General features: G+C 45.4%; 1 protein-coding gene across 2 annotated transcripts in view; it reads right to left on the reverse strand.

Moving 5' to 3' along the window:
* Positions 1-26702, reverse strand: part of VCL (vinculin) — a 341576-nt gene that overhangs the window by 228313 nt on the left and 86561 nt on the right. For both annotated transcript variants that reach the window (XM_075349103.1, XM_075349102.1), the window contains exon 3: positions 11398-11548. In XM_075349103.1, the coding sequence (XP_075205218.1) occupies positions 11398-11548 (151 nt within the window). The remainder of the gene's footprint in view (positions 1-11397; positions 11549-26702) is intronic.

Consider the following 26702-nt stretch of genomic DNA (forward strand, 5'->3'; position numbering starts at 1 on the left):
AGGAAGAAACCCCTTCAAGAACGAAAGGAACTCTTGAAAAGGTTTGGGGTATGTTTCAGGTGTTGTGCCTCTACAGAACACCTTGGCAAGGACTGTAAGGTTACAATTAAGTGCATGGAATGTAACAGCACGGATCACATACAAGCGCTCCACCCATTTCAGCCTGATCCTGCACCTTCTCCTACCACAAGTCATGGCAGGTTGAGTACAGGCCAAGCTGCAAACCACCTCACAGTATCCTCTTTGTGCACCAAAGTCTGCGGAGAAGATCTCTGGGACAAGTCTTGTGCGAAAATATGCCTAGTAAGGGTATATCCCAAAGGTCACCCAGAAAGGGGCGTGAAGGTGTACAGCATCCTGGACGACCACAGCAACAGGTCAATCGCCAGGTCTGAACTCTTCCACTTGTTCGGCTTAAAAGGAAATGCCTACCCTTACACACTAGGTACTTGCAGCAGCATCTCAGAAGCTTGCGGAAGAAGAGCCAGTGGTCTTGTGGTAACATCTCTTGAAAATACCGTGGAGATACCTCTACCGACACTCGTCGAGTGCAACCAGAAACTGGCTAACCGGGAAGAGATTCCGACACCGGAGGCAGCTCTTCACCACCCTCACCTGAGAACTGTCGCCAGCAAGATCCCAGCTCTTGATCAGAATGCAAAAATCCTGATTCTGCTTGGAAGGGACATCCTCCGGCTACACAAAGTACACCAACAAATTAACGGGCCACACGACGCGCCATTCGCTCAGCGCTACGACTTAGGCTGGGTGATCATAGGAAATGTCTGCGTAGGCAGAATGAAGAGTCCCAACACGATCTCCTCCTACAAGACACACATCCTCCCAAATGATCGTGGCACTCACTTTCGACCATGTCCGCATTACTACTGGATGAAAGAGAGGCTGAGCAACACCAGGTGGCGACAGCAGCCTCCCGACTGCGCGGACGCACATTATATCTGGGATGACAACTTCGGGTCAACAGTGTTTGAGTCTACAAATGAAGACAACAAGTTGGCACCGATGAGAGAAGACAAAGAATTCATAAAGATTATGGATAAAAAGTTCTCTCAAAACGACTCTAACAGTTGGGTAGTCCCATTGCCCTTTCGGTCTCCAAGGCCAAGGTTGCCAAACAACTCCCAGCAAGCAACCGCAAGGTTCTCCTCTCTAAAACCCACCTTGAAAAGACAACCAGATATGGAGAAACACTTTGTGGAGTTTACGCAAAATATCCTCGACAGAGATCATGCCGAACAGTGGCACCACATTCCCACCGAACAAAACCCAGCTGACCGAGGAATGAGATTCACTGCTGCATCCAAACTCGGCGACAACATGTGGCTGACACCTCCAAGTATCTTATATGAGGAGACCTGCGATAACTACACCGGCAACATGTACGAGCTGGTGGAACCAGTATCCGACAGGGAAATTGGACCGGTCGTCTCCGCTTGCTACACTTCAGTGACATCAAAACAGAAGTTGAGACCTCATCGCTTCGAACGCTTCTCAAGTTGGTCATCTGCAGTACGAGCCGTAGCTCGTCTTATTCTCATCTCTCACTGTTTCTACAAGTCTTCAACGTGCCACGGCTGGAACATATGCGTGAATCATTCTTGTGTCACCGAACTCGTGCTACTTTTACCGAAGGAGGACGGTATATGAACTAACTTTGTCATTGGACACTGCCACGGCGGGGAGCGTACCTTTCTTTACCCCTGCTGTACTGAGACACAACTGTCCGTGTCCAATTGAACCTTGAACTTTTCCTTTGGACTAAAACTTTACCTTTGGATTATTAGGTTGGAGGAAGAGTTGGCTTGTTTGCGGCTTCCCCGATCTGAAGATGGATTTGTTGAACTTGGATTCATTTTTTCCATTTTTCTATTTTTAAATTTTTTACGCAAGGACTATGCGTCATCAACCAAGCTTGGACTTGAATTCAGTGCATTACCGTTGCATTTTTTGTGTCTCTTTTCTTGTTACAGGTTTCGTGACATCGAGGGACAGGATCGACTCCTTACGTCGTAGGAGGACTTGTGAAATCAGATGATTTCAGATGGGGAGTGTTGTGTCCCATGAATGGGAACAACCTGTTGTATATATTTCTTGCATTGCATATTTTTCCTCCTATCAGGAAACTCCTTGTTACTAGGCAGATTTAGACTGTATGAAGTTTGTCCCTATATTCCTCCCTTAGTTGGCTTCTGTATAGAAAGCTCCTCCCTTCTCCTTCAGTTTAGTCTAGACAAGAACCATTGCTGAAGACATGTCTATAAGCCTGTACAGATTATTCCTTTTCACCTGCCTTTACTTTGTACTTAATACAAGATTCTAGAAGAAAACTACAGCATTTCTCCTTGTCTTCCTACAAGTCATCGTTGGGCTGAGTTAAAGCTATCTGTGAATACCGGTAGTGTGAGTAAATCATACAGTTACCTAAGGGACTGATAATTAGAGCGGTTGGATTCACAGCTACCAGGAAGAGACAGAATAGAAGGAATATTTATAAAAACCAGCGCCAAGATAAACAGTGATGTCAGGCAGGGGGCAGAATCTCAAATTTCTTTTCCCAGTGGCATACGATTTCTACAGACTAAGGAATCCTGGAATGCATCAGGGAGAGAGTAAAGATAGAGTTCTTCTCATACCCTCCACATAGTTTAAAAATAACCTCCCTTACATCTGAAAAGTCACAGAGGGTTCTGATGTCTGGGCCCCAAGATCTGTTAATGTCAGTCGTTAGCGCACTAGTTCCAGAGATAGAGAGGAGAAGACTGTGGAGGGAAAAAGCTCAATAGGGTCTTACTAGATAACACCAATGGGTAAGTAAAGCGACACACTCACCTTGTAGAATTGTGACAGTCACAACTCCTATTGAAAACGTATGGAAATATAGCGACAGCCGCAGCCCCGAAGTACAATGCACAAAAAAGAGGGAAGATCGGATGTACGCCACGCTTATCACCAGGGGACAAATGTTGATTTTTCCATTTCTGTAATCCTTATACAGGTCAGGTTAACGCATTTCAGAGATCAAAAGTCTCCATCAGGACATCAATGAACAATCAAACTGTCCCCTCTTTTTTGGGTAGTTTCAGAGATAGGTGAAAATGACATTTGCCATGTCCTATTTCTAAAAAGAAGCCAAGTGGAACAGACAGTAAAATTATAAATCTAGAGACTTTAAAATCAGTACATCGTATACAGAAGATTCAAGGTGGAATCCATAATATCCACCACTGAACATTTTTAAGATTCATGGTTATGGAAGAACAGCGGACTCTTCATTTTCAATTCAATGTGTTACCCTTTGGGATTTTGTCAGCACCTTGTGTGTTCACAAAAATGATAGAGGTAGGAGAATTTGTCAGGAAACAGAAGGTAATGATCATTACTTATCTCAACGAGACTTCTTAACCATGGCTCTTTCTGTACCACTTCTCAGGGAACATGTAAAAATAACACTGCAGATCCAAACATCTTTGGGATGATTGGTGAATCTGCAAAAGTTTAACAAATCCATCAACCAGAAAAAAAATGTTTTCCTGGGATTGCATCTAGATTCTCAAAAACAGGCACCCTTTCTGCCAAAAGACAAGCAAATGTGAATAAGATCCAGACATTCTCCTCCACAAAATCATAACAAGTCAGTCTACCTAAGGTTTGGAATCCATGACATCATGTATCCAAGCAGTACTATAGTCCCAAGCTTCATACAAGAATTCTTTAAACTTATATACTGTCCTGCCAGAACACATACCCCAAATCTCTAAACAGAAGAATTTGCTTTAATTTCAAGTAAGATCCTCCCGGGGTTGGTAGCTCAGGCCAGAGAATCTAATATAAGGATTATTATGGATTCAATTCCCACTGTCAACTATAATGACAGATGCCAGTAAATGGGGATGGGGAGCAGTAGGCTCCCGGGTTTCTATCCAAGGGGTCTGGCTACAAGAGATCAGTATTGAAATCAAACGTCAGAGCGCAGAAAGTGGAATAAGAGACCCTCAAAACTGTAGGGGAAGCAGGTCAGGATATATATTCTGACAACAGTAGCTCACCTTCGTCATCAGGAAAGCATGAAATACAGGCATCTAAGGGCAATCTCAGCAAAAATCTTCTCTTGAACAGAGCAACATCTTCTTTCTCTATTGGCACTCCATCTAAGAGGTTACGCCAACACACAAGCAGAGTTTCTTAGCAGGAAACACATGCAACAGGGCAAGTGGAGCCTGAAGACCATGATTTTTCAGATGATCATCAGGAAATGGGGCCATCCAGAAGTGGACTCATTTGCAAACCATCAAAACACAACAGTAGATCAATACTACTCCCTGGATCCAAAGTGTGTGGCAGTGGATACTGTGAGGCAGTGGCTATACAGAGCCAGTCCAGTGAGGCAGTGACCCAGGTTCTTGTTCACACCACAGTCTTTATTTCATATGATAAAGGATTACAGACCTGTACACCCAGACACAGCCGATTCACATATCATGCAGTCCACAACTAAAAGTCCAGATACTTCAGTGCTGGCTTGTGTTCACTCCACACAGGCGGCATACATAGCACATGTTGCTCAGTCAATGTGGATCCCAGAGTGAGACACCCTGCTGGCTCTGCAGGATTAAAAAGTGTTTCCTGGACATGAGCGAATTGAAAAACTCGAACTAGAGGAAGAGTTCCGTCCCACTACCAAACCTAAGAACTCTCCAAAAATAAAAGCGAAAACTGGTTTAATTAAACAAGATACTTGGTCACATATCTTGAACAAGTCCATCCTCTTATTTTGTGTTGCATTCACAGTGGTGACTGTAATTAGAACACACTCCAGCAGGTTTCACAAGGTCTCCAAGCACATTCTGGGGGATATATAGCGACCTTCATAAATGACACCTGTCACCGCCTCACAATACATTTGCCCATCCCTGGGAATTCAAGTTGGCCTACGCTTTCCCCACAATCAATAAATATACTACCAAAAACAATTAAAAAAAAAAAATATATCAGGATGGAGGGAGGCAATACAATCCTTATAGCGCACAGCACAATTTTTGCTCCAAAGGAGCTTGTTCGGGACTTTAAAACAACCTGTGGTCGGAGGAAACTCTAATCCTCCCTCCTGTCCACAGCATTCTACAATGTCTAATTTTCCATATGGCTGCTTTTGTGAAGCTGAACTTTTCAAAGCAAATAGTCTATCAGATAGGGTCACAGGTACCCTTCAGAATAGCACAAAACAGACAACTAAAACAATCTCTGAAAAAATATTGAAGACCTTTATTTCATGGTATGGGGCGGTTTCTCTAGACCCATTTCATCCAGACATATCCAGAATATTATACAGTGGAACCTTGGTTAATGAGAACAATCCGTTCTGGGAGTGTGCTTGTTAACCAAGTTACTCGTTCAGCAAAGCAAGATTTCCCATAAGAAATCACTGCAATGCAGACAATTCGTTCCACAACTTGTTAAATGTCCCATCCTTGTGCCATGTTGTGCCATTCCACACATGCACAAACTCACACGCACATATTATATGCTCACCTTACCTTCCGTTCCATCGCTGGCCTGCTGGGACTTGCTGTTTGCTGGTACGGGCTGTGTATCGGGTAACCATGACGAGGGAGGAACGTCCGCACCCAGAGCGCTGACGTCAAAGGCAGAGCCGCTTGCCTCTGATTGGTCAGCGTGTTGCCTTTGAGTAGCGCCTGACAGCGGAAGTTCCTGCCTCGTCGCCAATGGTTACCGATACAAAGCCTGGAGCGGCGAACTACAGGACCCAGGAGGCCGGCGATGGAACGGAAGGTACACATATTATGCTCACCTTTCCTTCTGTTCCATTGCCGGCCTCCTGGGGCTTTTAGTTCGCCGCGAGGACGTCGCGATGTACCGGCGGACTACACGAACCATGAGGCCGGCGGTGGAACGGAAGGTAAAATGAGCATAATACTGTATGTGTGTGCATGTGTGTGTGTTTGTACGTGCTTATGTGTGTTTGTGTGGACTGCAAGTGCGGGTTAGGGCGCGGTGGATGTTCAGAACCGGAAGTGTGTGCGGTGAGTATTTTGCTCGTACAGCAAAGCTTTCTCGTAAACAGAGTTACAATTTTACAGAAAGCTTTGCTTGTTAAGCGAAATTCTCGTTAACTGGGTTACTCGTTAAGTGAGGTTCCACTGTATATGCTACAGGATGGTGTGGGAAAACGCTCAAAACATAGTACCCTCAATGTCCAGGTGTCAGCCTTAAGTTATTTATGAGCAGGATTTAACAAATCATCGATGGATAAGAAGATTTATGACTGCAGAAAGAAAGACCAATTTAATGCCACCTTGGGACCTAAATATTGTCCTCAAGGGCCTATCTCTACAGTCTTGAGCAAATAGCCTCAGTGGATTTAAATAAATTGTCCTGGAAGGTAGCTTCCCTTGTAGCCATAACAACGGCAAGAAGAGTTAGGCCTTGTGCGCACGCTGCATTTTTTTGCCGTGTTTTTTTTGGGTGCAGTTTTGGTCTCAAAACTGCATGAATTTCCTTCCCAGCAAAGTCTATGCAATTTCAGTTTTGCTGTCCGCACGTTGCAGTTTTTTTTAGCTGCATCATTGTGGTGATCATAAAGATGCAGCATGTCAATTCTTTATGCATTTCTTGCCAGCGTTTTTGAGCTCTTCCAGTCAATAGATTTGACTTAAAAAGCGCATTGGGCAAAAATGCGGTAAAAACACGTAAAAATATGCATGCATTTTTTGGATGCATTTTTGCCAAAAACGCTGCATCTTTGTGGTCACCACAGAGATGCAGCCTGCACACATAGCCTTAGGGTAAGTTCACACTGTGTTTTTCCTGGCATTTTTGCTCAGAAAACTGCATGACTTTGCTTTCCTAGCAAAGTCTACGAGTTTTCATTTTTGCTGTCTGCACACAGCGTTTTTTTTTTTTAGCTGCATTTTTGTGATGCCCACAAAAATGCAGCATGTCAATTATTTTTGCGTTTTTCCACCCATTGAGTTTAATGAGATGCTCAAAAATGCAATGAAAAACGCAAATTGCAAATATAGCTGCGTTTTAGTGCATTTCTATAACTAAAAACGCAGCTATAAAACGCAAGGGGTGGGTAGGACAGTGACATGTACAGGAAAAGTATTCCTTCTGTCAGTAAACACAGAAGCGCGAATCCTCCCGGTACCGCCACCGCTGCTTCCACCTTTCGTCCGGTGCCATGTCAGCTCCCGTGCGGCGCCATGTCCGGGCGGGAGGTGGAGGCAGCGGTGAAATTAAATGTGAACAGTAGAAAAGAAAAATGTCATACTCACCTGTCTGCAGACTCCCGATGCCATGTCCGCTCCCAGCTCCTCTCCCGGTAGCGCCGCTCTGGCTGTGTGCAGACTTCCAATGGCTGCAGGACCTGGCGGTGATCACCTGATGCAGTCACCTGACGCATCAGCTGATCATAAGTCTCGCGGTGACGCCGGCTTTTTACCGCCAGGCCGGCTGATGCCGTCAGGAGACTTCATCAGCTGCTTACCGGCAGTTCCTGCAGTGATCAGACAGGAGTCAGGACGGACGTGTGTATATTTATTTTTTTTTCACTGATGCATCAGCTGATTGTATACACTGCGTTTATACAATCAGCCGATGTGTCTTGTGATTCACATCTTTGAACTTGACACATCACCTGATCACTTTGCCTTCCAGCAAACCGATCAGATTATATTGGACCCGGATTGGACGGCGTGGGACCCTTGACCCAGGATTACTGCAGAGGGGGAGGGGGGGTCACTAATTGTGTTGTGTTTTATTTCTAATAAAAATATATTTCTGTGTGTTGTGTTTTTTTTATCTGTACTAGAAATTCATGGTGGCCATGTCTAATATTGGCGTGATACCATGAATTTCGGGTTTAGGGCCAGCTGATAATATACAGCTAGCCCTAACCCCATTATTACCAAGCGAGCCACCCGGCATCAGGGCAGCTGGAAGAGTTGAATACAGCGCCAGATGATGGCGCTTCTATGAAAGCACCATTTTCTGGGGTGGCTGCAGACTGCAATTCGCAGCGGGGATGCCCAGAAAGCTTGGGCACTCTGTACTGCGGATTCCAATCCCCAGCTGCCTAGTTGTACCTGGCTGGACTCACAAATTGTGCGAAGCCCAAGTCATTTTTTTTTTTTAAATTATTTCATGAAATTCATGAAATAATTAAAAAAAAGGGCTTCCCTATATTTTTTGTTCCCAGCAGAGTACAAATCAACAGCTGGGGGTTGGGGGCAGCCCGTACCTGCCTGCTGTACATGGCTAGCACACAAAAATATGGCGAAGCCCACGTCAATTTTTTGGGGGGCAAAAAACTCCTGCATACAGTCCGGGATGGAGGATGCTGAGCCTATGTAGTTCTGCAGCTGCTGTCTGCTCCCCTACATACACTATTGGATGGAGGATGCTGGGCCTTTAGTTCTGCAGCTGCTGTCTGCTCTCCTGCATACACTATTGGATGGTGTATGCTGAGCCTTTTAGTTCTGCTCCCCCTGCCTTTCCCTCCAGCATACAGTCCTGCATGGAGCATGCTAAGCCTTGTAGTTCTGCAGCTGCTCTCCTGCATACACTAGTGGAGAATGAAGAACATATCAAAGAAGGAAATGACATCAGACCTTTTTTCTTTTTTTTTTTTTCAACAATCTTTAATGGCATTGTTCACTGATAAAAAATGCATAAAAATGAAGTGAGGCAAAACTCAGCAAAACGTGGTAAAAACGCATGCTTTTTTTTTTTACGCGTTTTTGCCGCAGGTGCGTTTGTGCGTTTTTTTCTGCAAAAAATGCACCAAAACGCAGCATCAAAAAAAGGCAGTGTGTGAACTTAGCCTTAGTGGTCTACAGGATCTAACAGGCAGAGAACCATATCTTAGGGTCCTAGAAGATAGAATTGTGTTTCATCCAGACTTCTCTTTTTTTTTTTTTTTTACTAAAAACGAACATCAGAATTCCAAGTCCCAGGAGATATTTCTCCTGTCCATCTGCCACAATCGAACAATCCACAAAGAAAAGAAATTTTATTTGTTAGACGTACAGAGAACCATTCTTCATTATTTCCAAACAGTCGTGGACGTACCAGAATCACTTTATCCAGTACTGCAGACAAACAAGGGAAAAAAAAGACTTTGAAAAGTACCGAAACCAACTGGATTAAGAAAGCATTGTGAAGCATACAGAAGTCAGAGTCTACTACACCAGGGAGAAGTTGAGAGCTCACTCCACAAGAGCCAGGTCAGTCTCCTGGTTTGCAGAGCAGTCACCTGGTCCTCGGTCCCTACCTTCTATAAGCATTATAGATTAGATTTAATGTTCAATACGGATTTGGCCTTTGGGAGGAAAGTCCTTCAGGCAATCATGCCACTGAGAATTTTTCTATGATATTCCCCCTGTTGTGCTGATGTGGAGAGTTAGGTGAGAAAATTGGGATTAGCCTTACTGGTAATTGCTTTTATAGGGAACCCTCCACAACAGCACTGATAATTTCCACCCTTCCGCTCATTAGGTATTCCTTCATTCCTTGCTATTTTGAGCATTCATACTCTGTGGTCATTTAAAAAAACAAAACAAAAAACAAACACTGAGGATAGGAGGTGAGGAGGGGCCATTTACCGTATTTTTCGGACTATAAGACGCACCGGACTATAAGATGCACCCTGGTTTTAGAGGAGGAAAATAGGAAAATATAACTTTAAGCAAAAAAAATGTGGTCATGACACACTGTTATGGGGCAAGGATCTGCTGCTGACACTGTTATGGGGGTAATGTCGCCAAATTCTCTACTAAGGTACCCCATCCTGGTAATGATCCTCCTGCCTTGTATATGATCCTGCTATAAACCCCCATGCTGCTCATATACCAGCATCCTGTTCATATACCCCCATCCTATTGATATACCCCCCATCCATCCTGCTCATATTCTCCCATCCATCCTGCTCATATACTCCCATCCTGTTCATATAACCCCATCCTGTTCATATACCCCCATCCTGTTCATATACCCCCATCCTGTTCATATACCCCCATCCTGTTCATATACCCCCATCCTGTTCATATACCCCCATCCTGTTCATATACCCCCATCCTGTTCATATACCCCCATCCTGTTCATATACCCCCATCCTGTTCATATACCCCCATCCTGTTCATATACCCCCATCCTGTTCATATACCCCCATCCTGCTCATATACCCCCATCCTGCTCATATACCCCCATCCTGCTCATATACCCCCATCCATCCTGCTCATATACTCCCATCCTGCTCATATACCATCCTGGTATATGGCCTGTATCCTATAGCACAGATAAAAAAAATAAACGTTTATACTCACCTTTTCCTCACTCCCTCCAGCACAGATCATATCTTCCTCTCTGGCACGCTGACCTGTGTGTGTGGAGCCGTTCCCCTGCAGCACCGCGATGTCTTCCTGTCTGTGCCGATCAGCACAGACAGGAAGACATCGCGTGCTGCAGGGGGACGGCTCCACACACGGGGACGGGTGAGTACACCGATTCACTGCACCCCGCGCTGATGATGACGTGCGGGGGGCAGTGAATACAGCTGCACATAATCACTCCAGGCTGTAATTGCCAGGGGTCATCATGCGGGCCGGCTCTTTGCTATGCGCGCATCCCCGCTCGTCCTTCCGCCCACCTGGCAGCGCCGGCTTCTGCGCTGAGAAATGGGCGGGGGATGGGCGTGCACAAGTAATGAGCGGGCCCACGTGGTCACTGCAGGCACTGCTGCTGCCTGCTCGTGCCCCCGATGACCTGCTCCACCGCAGCACCCAGATTCCCGGCCGCAGCCCTATAGTCATACCATAAGACGCACCCCCAACTTTCCCCCAACATTTGGGGGGGAAAAAGTGCGTCTTATGGTCCGAAAAATACGGTAACCTCTATGTTAACTGTCCCTTGCTGTTCTAACATACTACAATACTCCTGAATTGCAGTGGCTTATATGTGCTTCAAATGGACATACAAATTATTACTCTTCTTTTGAGCAGGGATAACTAGCTTCCTTAATATGGCAGACATGGAGGCAATTGTTTGACCTCTGGCTGTCATGGCATCCATCGGCCCCAATGATCGCTCTGCTGACTCTGTACACCATGTACATGCTGCTGTGGCGATTGAAATTGGCATGTGGAGAGTTAAATTACCATTATCGGTACTAGCACAGATTTTCTTCTTCTTTGTCATGTTAAAAATAACAAAGACAAAGTACAAAAATAAAATTGCTCTATAATGAACACTGCTGGCTGGTGTCTGCAATAGTAAAAGATATGTAAACATTTAGAAATGTGAAAATGTGTTAAAAAATTATCAAACACATACGATTGCATAAACACAAGCACTACCTACCTCGGCTTCATCAAATGTCAAGAGTAAGTCTGAAGTGCCAGATAGTATCCCTCTGGACCCATCAATGAGATAATCACGAGCTGGGACAGAGTATGGGTCAGCATGGAGCATCTGTGCAGCTTGGACCAGTTTTGCACAAGCATTTTCTACTCTGCAAGAAAAAAAAATATGAATGGAGTACAAACCTGTCATCACTAGACCAAGGTTGCAATGGGTATTATCATAGCTTCATTAAAATAAAAATACATGGTTTGAGTCCACAAATGTGAAACTACAGAAATATTTTGAATGGGCTAAAGAGGCAGAAATTGTCAAGAAAAATGTGGGCATCCCTGGTCAAAATGACTTATTGTGAACAGTTAAGCAAGTTGAAGACGAAATTATCTCTAAAAAGCATAAATGTTAAAGAGGACACATTTCCTTTGTATTTTAGGCAAAAAAAATAAATTTAATTTTATACTTGAAAAATTACGAAAAGGAAAATGGGCAGATGCAAAGGTTTGGGCACCCTTGGAGATTTGTGTGCTCAAATACCTTTGACAAAGGTTTCAGACCTTAATTAGCGTGTTAGGCCGGTTTCACATTTGCGTCGTTTTGACGGAAACGGAATCCAGCACAGATGCAGTACAGTTTATTTATTTACAGTGGAAGTGTGACACCATGCGGTTGTGTGCTTCATACACAACCGTATGTGTCCGCATGGTGTCACGCTTCCAGGAACTAACAGGAACTAATACCCTTGCGACTGGTCCCTCCCCTCATTAGCATATCGTAAAGGTTCTTTAGAAATATTTTGTATAAAGATCTCTATCTATACTACTAGATACAGGAATGATTAGGCAGGGATCAGCAATATGCACCCAGAACTGCTCATGGTTCTGGGTGCATATTGCACCTGACAGGATCACTTTAAGGCTATGTGTCCACGGTAGAATGTACCTGCGGATTTTTCTGCATGAAAATCCGCGACTTTCGCGGCAAATCCGCACCTTATTTTTGCCGCGGATTTTGATGCGGATTTTTTTTTTTTCCCCATTCTATACCCAAAATCCGCACCAATAATTGACATGCTGCAGATTTTTCCGGATCAAAATCCGCGTCAAATCCGCCGCGGAAAAATCCGCAGCATGGACACAGCATTTCCAAAATGCCATTGAAATGGCTTGGAAGTGCCGCTGCTGCAGATTTTCGGAAAATCCGGGGTAAATCCGCGGCAAAATCCGCGGTAAATCCGCAGCGTGGGCACATAGCCTAAAAGTTTAAATCAGCAATTTCTAAATTTTTCCAACAACATTTACAAAAACTTTTTTTTTTTTTATTTTTTTTTTTTTAGGGCCGACATCACATATGAAGTGAATTTGAAGGGCCTATGTGACAGAGATAGCAAAAGTAAAACCATTTTAAAAAACTGCATACTTCAAGGTGCTCTAAACCACATTTGAGAAGTTTATTAACCCTGGCTCACAGGAATTAAAGCAATGTGGAAGGAAAAAAAAAAAAAATGAAGATTTTACTTTTTCTCCACAAAAATATTACTTCAGCCTCAAATTTTGTATTAGTGATGGGCGAACCCAAACTGTACCGGTGACTGATTGGTTGGTTGCCCTTACACTAGCTGTCTGAATCTCCAAAGTGGAGTGCAAAAATACAAAATTCCTTACCGGTAATGCGTTTTTAGTCTGACAGCACCATGGGAGAGGGGATCCGCCCTTCAAGGACAGGAAGCCTGCAGGATAAAAAGGGTGGTACCTCTCCCCACATCAGTTTGTTACAGAGCATGAAAGGACCTCCGGTAAAAGGAACCTTGTTATGACAAAACCACAACCATCATACATCCATGTGAAGAGATCAAAATCATCCGACACATCATTGGCACTCATATGGAAACTCCAGACATATAGTGTGATGGTGGGCTATGGGGGAGGTGTATCTTGCTGTACAGATTCCTATTTCAAGCTGGGTTCATTGTCTTATTTGAACTACTTCTGTGTACATTTCTATTGTTGTAGGTAATCACCCCCTAAAATGCAAGGTTGTATCCTCTTGAGGCACTTCCATCCCTGGGAGTAGGGGGAGGTGGGCCTAGAGTCCAACTAGTGTAAACTCTGCTTACCTGGGAGATTCAGTCAGTCTGTGTGAAACTTGAAGAAAGAAGATTGATCCTCTGGGAGGGAATAGCAGAAGCTGCATCCTAGAGCCGGTGTATGGACAGTTACAGACTGGAGATCAGTGGCCCGTGGAATTGTGTGGAACTCTTTGGACTACTGTAAGGACGATTACTTTGTTATCCGGTCCGAGGATTGTCGGGAAGGGCCCCCGAATCTGTTTTACGTGGACTTATCGTGTGCTGTTCCAGTGTCCTTGTGAATAAACCTGTTGGATCGTCCCTCGGCCTCGTCCATCCTTTGCTCTGTTGTACACTCCCGTCACAAACTGGTTGGCAGCGGCGGGATCAGAGCAGAAAGAATGGAGGACAACGGCCCATTAACATCTGGAATCAGAACCTCAGGATACAGGAACTGGACTGTGGTGAGCCTACAAACAATGGCCCGTGAATTAGGAGTCGGCTACAAAGGACTCTCCAAGGAGCAACTAATTGAGGCATTGGAAAACGCTTGCCTGCAAGATGGCACCGAGGAACAATTTCTACAGCAAAGGGAGGAAAGACGGGAGCTGGAGGTAAATACCCAAAAAAGTCAATGGGTTGTGTGGTATGAGGAGGAGATGGCACTGCTTGGAGATGAGGTCACCATTGAATATAAGATGGATGCCATTCGCAGAGCTCAAGAGAGGGCAGCATTGCTGGAGAAGAGGCTTGCTGTGGAAGCAGCTAGAGGCTCCAGACAAACTGTAACCACAGCACCAACTATGAGGGAATTCTCCAGAGTGTCCCGCAAGGACTTTAAGACATTTAATGAAGCTGCAGGTGACATTGAGGGCTTCTTTCAGGACTTTGAGCATCAGTGCCGATTAATGGAAGTCCCAGAAAGAGAGCGAGTCAGACACCTGGTGGGCCTCTTGGAGGGTGGAGCTGCCGACGCCTATAGAGCTATGGACCCTCAGTGGAATTGTGAGTATGGGGAGATGAAACAGACCATTCTGGAACATTATGCCGTGACCCCAGATACTTATAGGACTAAGTTCCGTACATTAGCCTGTGATGGAGAAGTGTCTTTCAAGATGTTTGCCCACAGACTGAAACAAGTGTGCCATCGCTGGCTGGAGGGAGAGGGGGCCTTAACTTGGGAGACCTTCCTCCAGGTCATCCTGAAAGAGCAGTTCTATGCCAGGTGCCCTGCGGAAATCAGAGAATGGGTGCGTGAGAGAAAGCCGTCAACTGTGGAACAAGCTGCTGCTCTAGCTGATGAGGTGGTCACTATCAAGCCTCAGTGGAAGAAGCTGCTAGCAGAGGGAGCAAAAATGACCAGCTCCCCAACACCAGAGGTTCCTTGTCCTTCAGTGCCCAATGTTCCTCAATCTCCTAGATCACCACCTCATGTGGATACCCGTGTGTATGTGCCTCCAGTTGTTTCTACCACATTTTCTGGAATGCGACGAGGAGAGAAAGTAGAAGAGCGAAGATGTTATAGCTGTGGACATCCCGGACATCTGCGGGCCACATGCCTATCTATCCAGTGGAGTCATCCACCAAATCGACAACCACCTCCAGCACCTGCACCTCCCTATCAGTCACCAAGGTCTCCTACCTACTTCTCCAGAAGGCAAACTGGAAGGAGTGAGACGCAGCGCAGATGTTATCAATGTGGGCAGCCTGGTCATCTGCAAGCTCACTGTCCAGGTGTTCAGAGGCACTAAGGTATCCTCTTGAGGCACTTCCATCCCTGGGAGTAGGGGGAGGTGGGCCTAGAGTCCAACTAGTGTAAACTCTGCTTACCTGGGAGATTCAGTCAGTCTGTGTGAAACTTGAAGAAAGAAGATTGATCCTCTGGGAGGGAATAGCAGAAGCTGCATCCTAGAGCCGGTGTATGGACAGTTACAGACTGGAGATCAGTGGCCCGTGGGATTGTGTGGAACTCTTTGGACTACTGTAAGGACGATTACTTTGTTATCCGGTCCGAGGATTGTCGGGAAGGGCCCCCGAATCTGTTTTACGTGGACTTATCGTGTGCTGTTCCAGTGTCCTTGTGAATAAACCTGTTGGATCGTCCCTCGGCCTCGTCCATCCTTTGCTCTGTTGTACACCCCGTCACATATAGAAAATCAAAAAACAACGGAGTCATATTCCAATTTTTAGATATAAAATGTACAAAATTTATTAATTATTGAATATTCATAAAATGTACACAAACATTGTTACAGGGTGAGATAAGTGCAGGAAGGTAGGACAGCAGTTACCACAATACAGGAAAATTCCAGGGGCACAATTCCAAAATACTAGCGTGCACTCAAAAAAAGATGTCAAGTATATGTTTAAATGTAAATATGCTAAGCCTCAACAGTCAGGGGAGACCTTTTCAGTGTCTGACATATATGGAGTGTGCAACTAAATAAGGGTTCTCACTCCCACATGTGTGGACATAAGCACAACCATGTAATAGTAATTAACACAGTCAGTCAAGCTGACTCAGCCGACTGCAACAAGTGTGTTCAACTATAACCGTGCTATACCACGAGTGTGGGGGGAGATCCCCATTCAGTGCCAAACAAATGGAAAGTGTGTAATTTAAGGCTCTCACTCCCATACACATGGGCTAGGCACATGCACCTATATGGTAGATGACAATTAGCCACTAGGGGCAGGCTACATGCGGAAGTAAGCGGTAGTAAAAAAAAAGTCAAATATGCTCACCCATTATAATATTCAAACTGGTAATTGCTGTCCAGGGGCCCCGACGCGCGTTTCGCAGTGGGCTTCCTCGGGGGGCCATGCATCAGCTGTGTGTCCAGAGCTATATATAGCCCGATATGTCCATGAGATGATTCACGTAGTTAGCGCATGCGCAGTGCGAGCGGACGCCACGAGCACATCACTTCCGGTCTCACGATGATGACGCAGGTCAGGGAAATCCCTGGTGACGTCATTGTAGTCCCGCCCGCATCATCCATAGAGACCTTCAGAGATGCGTCCAAGCTGTCAGATCGCGACACGCATGCGCAGGAATTATCCCACGGAGTGTAACAGTCATGAGCGTGATAGAGAAGGTAAGTATAAACAAAGGGATTGCAGAAGGGGACACATTACACAACAATCCGTCAGAGAGCAGTTCTCTTTTTTACATATAAAGACAAAAATACATTATAACATTAAGATAATGGCGCGCAGAGGCATTTTTTCATTCCAGAGTAATAGTTCTATCAATTGGAAAAGGCAATCCCCAAAGCCTATACGAATAGAAAGAAAGGTAAAAAGAAGGAATAAGAATTAAAAATATAAAAGACACACAATTTAAAAACTAAGGACTTTAAATATATGTTTTGTTAAATCACAGGGAGTTTAAAATACTTAACTACATATCATGCAGTAGCACATATGTAGTGTATTATGCTACATGCACCTGCAATTTAATATTTGTAGGTCTCACCTCTAGGGAATTGCGTGTGCGCACACGGGAACACGTCAGGGATATCCTGGCGGCATGTACCGCGGAGGAGACGGCTTTTCTCAAACCCATCCCCAGGCATTTTCGAGTTCACCATAATTGTGATCATACGGGATTTCGGGTTCGGGGCATCGAACTGATTAGGATGGGTTCTAGAGGTGGGGATATGAAGAAGTGCCTTTTGGCGCAGCGAGAATGTCGCTGGATTCATATTCTAGGTACATTAAAACCCTGGGGTCTGAATAAGCAACAGAGTTTTGCTCCTTTCTTGTGATTTAAAAAAACATTTAAAGTCCTTAGTTTTAAATTGTGTGTCTTTATATTTTTAATTCTTATTCCTTCTTTTTACCTTTCTTTCTATTCGTATAGGCTTTGGGGATTGCTTTTTCCAATTGATGGAACTATTACTCTGGAATGAAAAAATGCCTCTGCGCGCCATTCTCTTAATGTTATAATGTATTTTTATCTTTATATGTAAAAAAGAGAACTGCTCTCTGACGGATTGTTGTGTAATGTGTCCCCTTCTGCGATCCCTTTGTTTATACTTACCTTCGCTATCACGCTCATGACTGTTACACTCCGTGGGATAATTCCTGCGCATGTGTGTTGCGATCTGACAGCTTGGACGCATCTCTGAAGGTCTCTATGGATGATGCGGGCGGGACTACAGTGACGTTACCAGGGATTTCTCTGACCCGCGTCATCATCGTGAGACCGAAAGTGATGTGCTCGTGGCGTCCGCTCGCGCTGCGCATGTGCTAACTACGTGAATCATCTCACGGACATATCGGGCTATATATAGCCCTGGACACACAGCTGATGCATGGCCCCTTCAGGAAGCCCACCGCAAAACGAGTGTCGGGGCCCCTGGACAGCACTTACCAGTTTGAATATTATAATGGGTGAGCACATTTGACTTTTATTACCGCTTACTACCGCATGTAGCCTGCCCCTAGTGGCTAATTGTGTCATCTACCATATAGGTGCATGTGCCTAGCCCATGTGTATGGGAGAGAGAGCCTTAAAATTTACACACTTTCCATTTGTTTGGCACTAAATGGGGATCTCCCCCCACACTCGTGGTACAGCCCGGTTATATTTGAACACACTTGTTGCAGTCAGCTGAGTCAGCTTGACTGACTATGTTAATTACTATTACGTGGTTGCGCTTATGTCCACGCATGTGGGAGTGAGAACCCTTATTTAGTTGCACACTCCATATATGTGTCAGACACTAATAAGGTCTCCCCTGACTGTTGAGGCTTAGCATATTTACATTTAAACATATACTTGACATCTTTTTTTGGGTGCACGCTAGTATTTTGGAATTGTACCCCTGGACTTTTCCTGTATTGTGGTAACTGCTGTCCTACCTTCCTGCACTTTATTTCCCCCTGTAACAATGTTTGTGTACATTTTATGAATATTCAATAATTAATAAAGTTTGTACATTTTATATCTAAAAATTGGAATATGACTCCATTGTTTTTTGATTTTCATCCATGTGAAGAGGATTGAAAACCAAAGTACTAGTAATACACCCAGGTGCAGGGAGGGAATGTAAGGATGCGGTCATGGGTTTAGAAAAACGCGCATTTCCAGTAAGTAATTTTGTATTTTTCTAGCACCCATGACAGCACTACAAGAGAATTACAAAGATAGGAAAAAAAATGAAGGGGGGTGGGAGCGGGAGAGAACTATAACCTGCAGAACCCTTATCCCAAGGTGAGATCAGTGAAGTATAAGCCCAACCTATAGTGCTTGTAGAAAGTGGAAGGTGAAGACCACGTGGCCACCTTACAGATCTGCTCAATGGTGCACTCCGATCTTCCAGCAAAAGAAGATGTCATCGCCTTCGTGGAGTGCGCTTTCAGTCCTGCAGGCTCCTGCCTCTCACTAGCTGAGAAAGTGACAGAAATGGCTTTTCTGATTCACCTAGCTAAAGGGGATTTAGAAGCTTTGAGCCTTTTCCAATTACTTTAAAACAGTACAAACAAGGACTTGTCATTCCTGCAGGCACTGGCAACTGACAAGTATACTTTAAGGCAACGACTAACATCCAAGCAATGCCACCCTTCCTTCTGATCTTTCTTACCATCATAAAAAGGATGGAAGAACAATATTGTGAGACTTACACAAGCTAGAAACTACTTTTGGGAGATAAGTAGGGTTAGGTTTCAGGATTACTCTATCACTATGGATAGGGCTTGGGTGTCACTAACCGTGCGTGGTGATGTTAAGGCTATCAGGATGATAGTCTTCATGGATAGATTTTAAAGGCTCAAATAGGGGCTTTGACACGGCTGACAGGATGAAATCAAGGTCCCATGGAGGTAAAGCTATACTGTGCTTGGGTTTGGCTCAAGAACATGCCCCGGAAAAATGGAAAATCCAGGTGGTTTCCTGCTAGGTCACAGTTGTACCAGGCAGTCAAGGCCAATACCTGAACCTTTAGCATGCTAACTGATGGACCCCACCGTAAACCTTTTTTGAAGGAACTCTAAGATAACTGCAACTAGCACTGGGCCATCTAGTCTAGCCCCCGTGGATGATAAGGATTCCATCTAGGTTGTGCTGTAGATCTGTCGAAACTGCTTTTCTGCACTGCATAAGAGTAGAGATTAGACCAGGAGAGAATTCCTTTTTTTGTTGAAAATGACCTTCCAGTTCCCACACGGTCATATGTAACCTGCTTGTAAGGGGGTGGAGAGCTGGGCTTTGGGAGAGAAGGTCTGGCAGTTTCGGCAAAACCCATGGCCTGGTGATTGAGATTTGTTTAGCCGATGACACCACGGTCTCATTGGCAAAAAAGATTAATGTTGCCCTGTCCCCTGAACTTTCCTCTGAACTGCTGGAATCAGGGCTACAGGAGGAAAGGTGTAAGCCATGCCAAATTTTAATTTCATTAATAGAGCGTCCACCATGTGAGGTTGACCCCTAGGATTTAGAGAATCAAACTGTTGGATCCTCCTGTTTGTTTTATGCTCGCGAAGATAAAACTTTCTATGGGACACCCAACATTTCTGCTATCTGATCGAAAATGTAATTTTTCAACGCCCAGTCTCCTAGCCTTAGCCTGCTGTGACTGAGAAGTCTTTTGTACAGGGACTTCAGATGACCCTCTGCTAGAAGTAAAGTCCTGCTTGTTATCTCCATTGATGAGCTGGAACAAGTACCCCTTTGGGAATCCAGGTATGCCCCTGCTGACTAATTGCCTGAGAGAGCTGTCACATGATGACTAGTCCGAGAGGGTAGGAAGTGACCTACTTTTTTTTCCAACAACGAGCAATTTCCTCGTATTTGAGGAAACACTAGCTTCTCTTCCAAAACACACTCCCAGGACTAGACGACCCTGCAGGTAAGCCCCCCAACCTTTCAGACTTGCATCAGTGGTAAGTACCTTGGACACCTCGTTCATCCAAGGCATGCCTTTACTTAAGTTTTAAAGAATCAGCCACCAATTCAGGGATATAACTGACGAGCTGGAGGATAATGTTCTCGTCCAGCTGACATCAGAGAATAGCCCGATTTCCCAGGCTGTCCCAATAAAGGACTCTGTTATGTGCTTGGGCCCAAAGAACTACCAGGATGGTGGATGTAAGAGAGCCAAGCCAGAACATGGCTCCTCTGAGACAATCCTGGGGATTTTGTGGCTTGTTCCACTTAGACCTGGAGAATCCCCAGTTTGAATTCTGGAAAGCGACACACTTTAGTATCTAAATTCAAAGTGAACCCCAGAAAAATCTGAACCGTACTTAGAGATAACCTCGACCTTTCTAGGTTTATAAGCCATCCCAAACCCATCAAGGAAGAATACACCTCTTGTAAAGAGCTGGCACAATGTTGGCAGACCTGACGATAACCAGGAAGTCATCCTGATATTGAATGAAGAGGACTTCCTTCTATTTTAGATGAACTGTAACCTCAGATAGTATTTTTGTAAGACTCTGGGCGCTATTGCCAGGCTAACCGCCCCCTTCTCCTGTCAGGGACATCCAATAGAACCGCCTTTTGCCACAGGTTTCATATTTCAATTTCTAAGCAAAGCTGTTTCGTTAGTGAAGCTCTTATTGGTGTGACTAAAAAATTCTGAGGAGGGAACCTTGGAATAGTAGCTTGAGGCCAGAACTCAAAAGATGAAGAATCCACTGCTTGAGGATGTCCTCTCCCAGGATGGAAGGAAACTAGAAAGTCTCACCCCGAACTGGGGGAACAGTCAGAGGGAGGAACTTTTACTATCTTTAGAGGGTCCCTGAAACATTCACGTGCCTTACTACAGTCCGACCAACTACTCTAATAACTGGTAGGGGGTCCTTCGGCCAAATCCTTCCCGAAAGAACTTTCTGAAGGCAGGAAAGGATGGGTTTGGAAATCCCTTTATTTCTTTTTATTTTTTTCTAGATTGCCCACTTTCTTTAATATATCAACCAAGGTTGGACTGAATAAGTATTTCCCCCTAGTCAACACTTCAGCCAAAGGGCTCTTCTGGCTGCATTTGATAGGGTTGCTGATTAAGCCATTAGCTTGGTTGAGTCCGCAGATGCATCTGCAATGAAGGACGCTGCTCTGTGTAATAAGGGGAGAAATGATAAAATACTCTCTTGGGGCTTTCCTTTAGCTGATCCTCGAGTTGATCAATTCACATTGACAGGGACCTTGCTGAGCAGGTAGTTGTAATGGCTGGTCTCAAAGCCCCCGATGAGGACTCCAAGGCATTTTTGAGGAAGTGGTCAGCTTATTTGTCTAAAGCAGTCATGGCGAACCTTTCAGAGGCCAAGTGCCCAAATTGTAACTCTAAACCCAATTTTTTTTCTCAAGTGCCAACACAGCAATTTAACCAATTCTATTACATAAATAATTGATTTTAATCTTACCTTTGCAGTCTTCTCTTCTGCAGGAGGCATCACGCTCATGCCTGCTTACCACACATTGACGCTGAGCCACTCCCACTGTCCTTTCCAGACACAGCAGTTAGATTAATCTTTATGGGAAAAAAATGCACAATACTAGACAGGCAGATTTTAGCATGGAATGCAATCAGAGGTCACGCTGTAATCCACATCTACATTTCAAAGTCTGAACATCTCGAAATCCCATAAAGACATACAAGTTGCTCCCCTCCACCTTCATTGTGTAGTTATGTCCCCCTTCCTGGGCCACTTCCTGGTTGACATGTCCCCCATCCTGATATACTTTATGTTTCCTACATTCTGGTATATTTGTTCCCATCATGGCCCCATCCTGGTAAATGTTACCCCATCCTGGTAAATGTTACCTCATCTTGGTAAATGTTGCCCCATCTTGGTAAATGTTCCCTAATCTTGGTAAATGTTCCCCATCCTGGCATGTCTCCCCATCCTCGAATGTACCTCATCCTCGCATGTACCTCATCCTGGCATGTTCCCCCTTCCTAGTAAATGTACCTCATCCTGGCATGTTACCCCCTTCCTAGTAAATGTACCTCATCCTGGCATGTTACCCCATCCTAGTAAATGTACCTCATACTGGCATGTCCCCTCACCCTGGTAAATGTACCCCATCATGGCATGTTCCCTCATCCTGGTAAATGTACCCCATCCTGGTAAATGTACCTCATTCTGACATGTTCCCCCATCCTAGTGAATGTACCCCTTCTTAGTAAATGTACCCCATTCTGGCATATTCCCCCATCTTGGCATGTACCTCATCCTGGTAAATGTACCCCATCCTGGCATGTTCCCATATCTTGATAAATGTACCCCATCCTGGTAAATGTACACCATCCTGGTAAATGTACTTCATCCTGGTAAATGTACCCCCATCGTGTCATGTTCCTCCATCCTGATATCTTCCCCATCCTAATCTCTTACTCCATCCTGGCATGCACCCCATCCTGGCACGTACCTCATCCTGCATGCACCACATCCTGGCAGTTTCCCCATTCTGGCATGCACCACATCCTGGCAGTTTTCCCATTCTGGCATGCACCACATCCTGGCAATTTTTCCCCCTGGCATGTTTTCCCCATGTTGGCACTTCCCCCCCCTGGTATGTTTTCCCCATGCTGGCACTCACCCCCCCCCCTTCCTGGTATGTTTTCCCATGTGGGCACTGTCTTCCCCCCTGGTATGTTTTCCCCATGCTGGCACTTTCCCCCCTGGCACTTTCCCCATGCTGGCACTTTCCCCCCCCTGGCAGGTTTTCCCCATGCTGGCACTGTCTCCCCCTGGCAGGTTTTCCTCATGCTGGCACTGTCTCCCTTTCCCCCCCAATACGGCCGCACAGAGGTTAACAAAAAAAAAACAAAACAAAAAAAAACAAAAACACACCATACTGTACTCACCTTCCAGCACCTGGCTCCACTGCTGCGCGCCACTTGGTCCTCAGTTCCTGCGCGGCCACAAGTCGTCACACCGGCGCTGCTTACAGATGCTCCCGATGTCTCCCAGGCAACAGACCTGTGGCCTAGGAGAGGGGGAGTGTCAGAGCGAGGAGAAATGTCTCCTCCGCTCCAGCACAGCTTTGAACTGCCGGCGCGATTACGCCAGCGGTACAAAGCTGCTGCATGAGGCGACAGCGCGCGTGCCAGCCGGGGCACGCAGAGCCCTTTTTGCTGCCATTGGTTTGCCATCACTGGTCTAGAGGGTCCTTCAAAAGGGACAGAAAACTTTTTTTTTTTTTTTTAACAGGGCCTGTACTTTGATCAGGAGGAAAGCCACTTTTTTGTTCTAGGTCCCCAAATATAACATCCTGGTGGGTTTTCCTTCACAAATGACCATGGTGGACCCGACCTAAGCTTGCCCGTAAACTCGATAGGGAAACACTGTTGCCTGCGACAATATTAAAAGTTGTGAAAGAGGAAAATCAGAGGATCTACACTACCTCTTCAATTTGTCTGACTCCGCTAACAGGGGTAGGCCACTTGGACCTTTAAGTTCATCCACTCCTCCATCTGCCAGGGACTTTAGAGAACTCTGGACCTCTGCCCTAATTATGATTCTTGGGTCTTGAGGAAAACCCGGGGGTCTTCTCGTATAATGACCGTTTTATACTCCCTTGGCTAAGTCTTTTAACCAGCTATCAGGTACCTCTTGACTACACAGAGTACACCCTTGTTTTGGATTGGGCATTTTCTAGGTTTTTCCCAGATTCTTAGAAAAGACCAGAAACACCACAAAAAATATAAAAAATCTCTCTTTACAAAGTGAGCTTGCATGAAGGTCACTTACCACTCTGATGTAAAGAGACGGCACCGGATCAGGAGGAGGAATCATGTTGCCTGACAAACCTCCTCTGGAGGCTTCTCATTCGCTAGATCTGCTGGAATTGCTGCTTTGCTGCCCGACCATTCAGGATCGACTGCTGGATCTTCCTCTGCTGCCGCTTCTGATAGTTAGCGATGGCCTGTAGTACAGGCAAAAGCTGTTGCTGTTATCCATCCTACTGGAGGGAGTCAGCCTGGAGCTTACCGATATCCTGTGGTCTCACCACCATCCCGGGAGCGCTCAATAGCCCCCTCTGGTCTACCTGACTTCCGGGTTGAAACATCACCGGTGTGCAGCGCCATCAGGGCGTGCCGTCCAGGACGCCACCCACTCATGCGTAGGCCGGGACCTGCGGCAGTGGTGCCGCAACCAAGATGGCGCCACTGCACACACCCACGCACAGGAGCAGCCCTCTGGCAGTTACTGTGGCGCATCTAGGACACCTGCGCTGGCCGCAGCAGGGTCCATGCCACTGCCTGACTCCACCGACGAGGGCCAGGTAACTCTCCCGCTGAGGACACTCAAGGCTCAGAATTGTCCAGGACTCACCTGGTTATGCAGCGTGTAGTTGCTGCCATTCACAAGATGGCCACCCTACACCGCTCCATAGCACCTGCAAGCCGTCTCACCGGCCGCAGCATGACTCCTGTCAGCCAGCCATAGGACAGAGTTGTCGCATAGAAATAGCCCTCGTGGGTCTGCTGTGGCATATAACTAGGGGTGAGTAAGATGGTGCTGATACCCACAGGCACAGCCCCTATGAGCCCGCTGTGGTGCACCCACAGCCTCTGTGCCAGCCGCGGCATGACCTGTGTCGCTGTCCTCTGACCAGCTGTAAGGTTAACTGTTGTGAATATCATACAAGTGGGTGCTGGTGTGGTGCTCCCTCTGGTGGCCAGGAATGGTAATAAAGCGGAGTCTGGGTTACGTTCAAGGCTTCGGCCCCTAATAACTATCTTGAACCGTCGATCCTGGAGGTTCCCAGTTCAAGGACAGGAAACCAACTGATACGGGGAGAAGTAACGCCCTTTTTATCCTGTAGGTTTCCTGTCCTTGAAGGGCGGATCCCCTCTCTCGTGGTGCTGTCATGGGTGCTGGAAAAATAAATAATTGAAAATATAGCGTGCAGTCCACTGATTTTGATACCTAGCACAGCTAAAGCAGACAGCTGGAGACTGCAGCCTCCCCCTGTTTGCTTTATCTTGGCCGTGTATCAAAATATGACGGACGCCAATTCCAGGGCAGCTGTGGGTTGCTATTTTTAGCCTGGGGAGAGCTCAATAACCATGGGCCTCCCCTGCATGGGAATATCACCCAGCCCATCTGTCTGACTGCAATCAATCACAGATGCTATCACAGAGGGGTGAGCGTGAGAAACAGTGAATATTCATGAGTTTTAATGAGCAGACCCAGAAACTGTGTGATAACTGCACGGAAATTCGTGAATAATTGTCTTGCTTCAGTCCCCATTTTGCTTCCATTTGCAGTCCCCTAGCACTTACTAACACCATTTTACAACACTTACGTTCGGGTCCCTTAGACTTATATCTGATTCGGCGTCTGGGTTCAAGTTCAGGTCAAGTCTGGTCCCGAACCAGACATATATACATATACATACATACATACATATAATTATATATATATATATATATATATATATATATATATATATATATATATATATATATATATATATATATATATATATATATATATATAAACAACTATGGGTTCAACCATTTCTACGAGAGAAAAAGCAATGTAAAATTACTTGTGCAATTTATCCTGAGTATACCTCATATGTGGTGGAAAACTACCGTTTTGACACACGGCAGAACTCGGGAGGGAAGGAACACCATTTGAATGGCAAAGAAAAGCTCCGGGTTTTACGGACATACCGTAAAAGCCTGGTGCTTTTCTCTACTCTCCATAGTGTCCAGCAGATAAAAAGCAGTCCATAATTAAAAAAAAAAAAAAAAAAATGTTTTCCAACAGTTTGTACTGCGTATATACTAAATAGGCGCCCATGTACAGTGCAAACAGGACCTTACGCAGAAGAAGAACATCTGAGGGAAGATCCAATCTCTGTAGCACTGCAGGATGACGTCAGAGAGAAGATCCAATCACCATCCAGTGTGCTGGACCTCCATAGCAAACCTCTGTAGTGTTGCAACCAGCGGTGTGTGAGAAGAAGTGAATGTGTATCTGTCTACAACACTATGGTGTATAAACTGTATATAGAGTGAACTTCACACTATATAGTATATACACCACCAGGGCTGCTTTTGGGGCTTGCATTTTTATTTTGTTTTAAATAAAAAGTTAATTTCATTCTGAAACTTTACAAACTTCTAGTGAAGGCACCAGCCGTCACTGCCTCTAACTGACTATATCACTCTGGGCAAAGTATTTGATCTTTGTCAGTAATGTGCGCACGTGTGCGCTCTGCACCGCACACAAAAGGTCCACTTCAGAGCGCCTGCAGAATTCGTGCGCTCTG

The sequence above is a fragment of the Anomaloglossus baeobatrachus genome, chromosome 5 (assembly GCF_048569485.1).
Source record: "Anomaloglossus baeobatrachus isolate aAnoBae1 chromosome 5, aAnoBae1.hap1, whole genome shotgun sequence".
In the NCBI taxonomy this organism is placed as follows: domain Eukaryota; kingdom Metazoa; phylum Chordata; class Amphibia; order Anura; family Aromobatidae; genus Anomaloglossus; species Anomaloglossus baeobatrachus.